The 6,000-nt window shown below is 39.2% G+C and overlaps 1 protein-coding gene across 1 annotated transcript in view; it reads left to right on the plus strand.

Moving 5' to 3' along the window:
* Positions 1-6,000, plus strand: part of fab1 (1-phosphatidylinositol 3-phosphate 5-kinase fab1) — a 106,341-nt gene that overhangs the window by 56,714 nt on the left and 43,627 nt on the right. Inside the window, exons 14-15 of the mRNA XM_083113235.1 lie at positions 1,694-1,937; positions 3,758-3,936. Coding sequence (XP_082969361.1) covers positions 1,694-1,937; positions 3,758-3,936 — 423 coding nt within the window. The remainder of the gene's footprint in view (positions 1-1,693; positions 1,938-3,757; positions 3,937-6,000) is intronic.

Raw genomic sequence — 6,000 nt, forward strand, 5'->3', positions numbered from 1 at the left:
GAACAGATGAAAGTCTGAGGGAGCCAAGTCTGGCAAATAGGGAGGGTGTCGAAGCAGTTCGAAGCCGCAGGACTCGATGGCGGACATTGCAATGGTGGACGTGTGGGCGGGTGCATTGTCTTGGTGGAAAAGGATGCTCTTCTTCAACATTCCACGACGTTTCACATTGATGGCCTCCCTCAAACGCTTCAGTTGAGCAGCATAATACGCACCGTTCACCGTTTCACCTTTTTTTAGATACTCAGCCTGGATGACACCCCTCGCATCCCAAAAAACAGAGACCATCACCTTGCCAGCTGATTTCACTGACTTGAACTTTTTGGGGGTGGGGGAGGAGGGGTGTTTCCACTGTTTTGATTGCACCTTGGACTCTGGCTGAAAGTGGTGGACCCATGCTTCGTCCAAGGTTACAAAACGTTGGAGAAATGTCTCAGGATCAGCCTGAAGGAGGGTCAAGTTTGCTGCAGACAAGAGGTGTCTCTGACGTTTGTTCTCAGCACTCAACATTTTCAGGACCCATGGACATGACACCTTGTGCATGTCCAGCACAACTGTTAGTATGTGTCCAACGCGTTCCTGGGACATCCCCACTTTCGCTGCGATGTAACGTTCTGTCACTCGCCGGTCTGCCATAACAAGATCCTGTATTGCTGTGATGTTTTCTTCAGTACAGGCCGTTGCCGGCCTTGCACTGCGAGGTGCATCTTGGACAGAGGTGCTCCCCCTCTTGAATTCCGCCGCCCACTTTTTCACAGTAGAATACGATGGGGCATCCTCCCCCAATGTTTCCATCATGTCCTTGTGGATGTCCTGTCCACTCATGCCTTTTTTCAGGAGGTATTGGATAACCGCACGTATGCTCACTTTATCAATTTTTCAGAAAATGCTCACCGTCTTCACTTCAAACATCAAAATCTGAAAAACAAAAAAAGATAGTACTATGAAATTTGGTATGGAGCTTTGCAAAGGCATATATTATGATTAGCTAAAGTAACATTTAGCTACGATAAATGCATCATGGGTAGGCCGGAAACTTTTCAGTCACCCCTCATACAACAGGAATGCATATTTTGCTTCTGGCATGAAATGCAAGATTATCCACTGCAATGTTCATTTTAGGTGGTTACAGAGAGTATGAAAGGCATTTTCTGCCACATTTTGTCACAGTATAAAATTATAAAATTTTGTACAAAGTGCAAAATAACATCATAAACATGAAATTTACAGTTTGTTGACAACACTTTCCTACGTTTGGATTATCCTGTAAGTTATGCATGATATCTGAAAACAATGTTTAATAATTAATTCTGTGACAAAACGTGGGATGTAAATATCAACTCCTTGAAAAGGAATAAACTTTTAAACCAATGCATTTTACACAGGTGATGATTGTGAATATGCCCATTATGATGAAAATTGTTTATTGTTTGTTTAATAGCTTTGAAGAATACAATTTTGTATTTTATGCATCATAATAACACCAAAATGGCCTTTTACATATTGAGTTTAACTTGAAATTCAAACCTGGGACACCTGGTGTGGATAAGTATTGATGATTAAATTTGTACTAGCATTTTCTGATACTAATATCTCTGGTATCAGTTACCATCTACATTTCTTTATCAGTTCAGCCTTAGTATGAATATCTTAAAACTGATTGAAGAATTTGACGTGCACGTTATCTTTTTTGTAGGATAGTTCACATGGATTTTTATGGTAGAAATGACATCCCCCTTGGGAGCTTTCTGGAAAGGTATTGCTTCAGAACATCTTACGCTTGCCCATCACAGAACTGCGAGACATCAATGCTGAATCATATCAGAAGATTCGTACATGATGGAGGCTGTGTTCATATTGTGCTTAAAGAGCTGGACAACCAGATACCTGGTGAGGGAAATACCATCCTTATGTGGAGCTGGTGTCGTCAGTGCAAACTGGTAAGTATATTAATGTATTCTACATTCGAATGCTCGACACTATCATTAGTAGTTCAGAGATACATGTAAATACATCAGAAACATGAGAACATGATCCCTTAGAAAGTTGAACAAAGGAAAATAATGACCCATTTCATTCAGATGGAATGTTGTCTTCTTAAGACCATGCTATTATGCAATGAAGTTAACCTTCACATTGCATGTGGTCTTTTCAGAAAAGATTAAGCTAGTAAGCATTGTATATCATACAACATGGATGCACTTTTGTAATTGTTGTTAAGTTTGCTGTTATGTTCTTTTATACCTTCAGTTGATAACCATTTTGGGCATAATTGTGTATTAAGGTGAAGAGTTACAGTTTTGAACCAGAGTGCATTTATGCAAGAGAGTATATTTTTTTCCCCATGTTGCAAGTGTTTTTCTTGTATGAACGCATTGCTTGCATTGTAGAATTATTTCTCTTGTAGTCTACGGTTATTACAAGCATAAAGACAGTTTTTCATTGTGACGTTTCATGATGAAGGGAGTGTGTGTTCTCCTGAAACGTCACAACGGAAAACTGTGTTTTTATGCTTGTAATAACCGTAGACTACAAGAAAAATAATGTTGCAAGTGGAAGCAGTTTTTCAAGTTGATTATTGAGCTTGACACAATGTTTGAAAAACATGATGAACAAGTATTTTCAGAATCCCAAGAATTCCTTATGGAGGAAAAGAATGCAACGTCTTCAATTTCAAGTTACGGCTAATCAAATGGGGGTTTTCAACCTTTCCAATGAAAAATAAAATCTCAATGTGCCCTCTTTCCTTTCATTTTTCTCTACACCATTGAAAATTTGATATTCCCAAGATGATAAGTAAAATAATATTCCCATAAGTGTAATGTTGAGTTTTCTCCCCTCTCCTACAACCATCCAATGCACAGACCTCTCTTCCTCCAGCTTGCCACAAGAAAAGGTCAGTAGGGAGGGGAGGTTTAGGGTCTTTCCAGAACCTCGTGTCTGGCTGGACACTGAAACTGTTCCTCATGACCTTAATTTTATTTGAGCTTTATCCAATAAAAAAAGCATTGCTAATGCACACCAAAAACCTGTTTCTGGCACAAATATCACCATGGATTCTATTCTCTACTTGAAAATAACCACAAAATTGGTTCGCCCTAAATACTGAATGGATCCCCTAAATTCTGTTCAACTTGAAAACATCCACAGAATCTGTTCCCCTCTAAATCCTCCATGCACACTATAAATTCTGTTCAGCACTCCATAAACTTCTGATATTCTCTCTCCAAATCCTCCAATTTTTTCTACAAGAAGTTCTTGATAATCCTTTAACATAGTTGCTCCAATAATTTATGAGCCTTTTATTTCTTTTCTTCCTTTCTGGGGACATCCATGGATGCTCTAATTTTAGTGTTTTTTAGAACTTCCATACTTATTTGTCCTTTTAATCTTTCACATAAAGCAGCCACAGTGGGCTAGTCGTTACGGTGTCTGACTGCCATTCGGGAGATTCGGATACGATTTCCAGGGTGAGTGATCTAAGGTTGTAATTTTTCCGACCTTGTTCTTGCATACAGTGGCTCCAGGGCTCACCCAGCCTCAAATCAATGGATACCTGGGGGCAACCCAAAACGGACGAGATCAAGAATGTGTGGGTCCCAATTCCTACATCTGCTAAATGTGCATTCATAGTACGGTGCTATATACACGAGGAACTTTACCTCCTATCTTTCACATGAGCCTCTTTTCTGAATATATGTCTGGTCCACATTCTTTTGTAGCTTATTCTTATGTTCATTACATACTGATATAATTTCAGGTATCACCAGTCGTTCCAATGTCTGTCGACACATGGTCTTTGTCATTTGCAAAGTATTTGGAGCTGAGATTCCATGGCCACATGTACACTAGGAGGGGAAGAGAGGATACGTGTCAACATTCACTTCATCATGAACACTATCAGTATTTTGGGCTGAAAAATATTGTGGCATCATTCAAGTAAGTATGTCTGTTTCACAATCTCTGTGATTTCATAAAAAAATCTAGGGCAGAGTTTCTCAAAACGTATTGAGGCTACCAGCCTCATGTTTACATGCATTGGCATATTCAGAAGGGATGCACTTGCCCTCCTGGAAAATAAGTGGTAAAAATAAATATATATATTTAACCTCAACCAGAAACACCTGCAAAAGCTATCAATTCTCTGCCGACAAGCCCTGAATGCAGGATGCCCCCTCCCCCTCCAAATGCCTAGAAAGAAAGAAAGATTTTTAATGGCACTTTTGTGGTTTTCATTTGATTCTCCCTCGTATATATATATATATATATATATATATATATATATATATATATATATATATATATATACACACACACACACACACACACACAAACAAACACAGTCAACTCTCGATACAACGACCTTTCACAGTTCCTGGGAAAAGGGTCGTTATTTCGAAGGGGTCGTTATTGGAATTTTCACCAATTTTCAGCTTAAACAGAGCTCAAACGGACTCAAAGATTCCTAGGAGACTGTAACATCATATATCCTGGTTGTTATACAACCTGTTATTCACGGGACTCGTGTTGTAAGAAGGAAAATAGAACATGAAAACGTTTTCACAAAAAAGGATTTTAAATATTGTTACTTTCTTTCAATTGTGCACAGTCGTTACTCTTCCAGGAAATTCTTACAATTCTAATTCATGAGAAACCCGTTTGCACTGAGACCTACGGAAAGGAAAACATTCTCTCGTTTATTGCAAGCGAAACTCAAAGAATCTTGATACTAGTCACACTGGCATTAGCAAAAGTCAAGAGATAATCGGGCAGAATGAATGTTGGATTTTATATGGGTTTACTGGAGCATTTACAAGGTTAACTGGTAAGATAAGATCTCTCGGGAGAAACAACACAACCTTTCTAGGCACCAGACAAAAAAAAAGGGTGGGTCTGTAAATTTCGTTCTGGTTCGGCTGTGTAAATGCAATTGTAAAAAAGGTCACGTTTTCAACCAACTTCATAGTCACCCCCTCCCCCATTCAAGGGAGCAGTCCAAACTCCTTCCTCGACTTGCATTGTAATCCAGCCTGAAAAAGGAAACAAGCAACTTGCGATTTGTTTTCACCCAATGCATATTCTAGGACACACTAAACAGCGTCACACTCGATAATCATTCGGGTTTGGAATTGGATTTCACTTTAAACTGTATATTTAGTCCCGATTAGCCCATCAGCATAAAATGAACTCAAAACAAGCTTTGTGAAACCTGCACATTCTCAGATATCTAAATGGGAGATCATTATTTACTCTCATGTTAATAGACGATTTAGTGTTGGATTTAGGAGTATTCTCGATATCAAACATCCGCTCCTCCAAACGTTTTCCCCTTGAATAATGTTTCTTTTAAATCAGTCTCAGCGTCCATTCTTACATTGAGCATTCCCCTCCCCCCCCCCATACACACACATGGTTCTGAAGAAAAGTGGCGATTATATTGTGTGCAGTTCCTTCCAACATGCTCAGAGTATTGAGGAAGTTTATTCTTGTGTCAGATGCAAAATAAAATTTACAGTTTTGCTTATCGGAAGGTGCAGAACATGAAGTTGTTTTAACTCTTGTTTTCCTTCTGGAGATCGAATTTTGTTATCTTCAAATGAAAACAGCTTTGCGAGATTCAAAACAATGACTTTTTGCTTCGTGCTGGATAAGTCATTGCTGTTATCAGCAACGGACAGCTTTGCAGATGCTAGACAAAACACAGGTGCCAGCTGCAGTGTAAAAACAAGGAGACCTGCTGGAAGTTCGAGCAACAGGTGGTCGAAGAGAAAATCCTCAGCATTAACATAACACAATTGTCGAAGACGGAACTTTTATCAGCAGTGTGAAGAAAGAAATTACCCTTGCTTTACATTTTAGTGTGCAACAGACAATAATACGGGCAATATTTCCTATGCAGTAAATAGCATTAAAAAAGAAATAAGACCTGAATTCTGCAATTATCACATTGCCTCTCTGACAATCCGTGCACACCAGTGGCGGAGAATGTGCTGGGAATGGGGG

The sequence above is a fragment of the Lepisma saccharinum genome, chromosome 27 (genome assembly GCF_977018435.1).
Source record: "Lepisma saccharinum chromosome 27, izLepSacc3.1, whole genome shotgun sequence".
NCBI lineage: Eukaryota > Metazoa > Arthropoda > Insecta > Zygentoma > Lepismatidae > Lepisma > Lepisma saccharinum.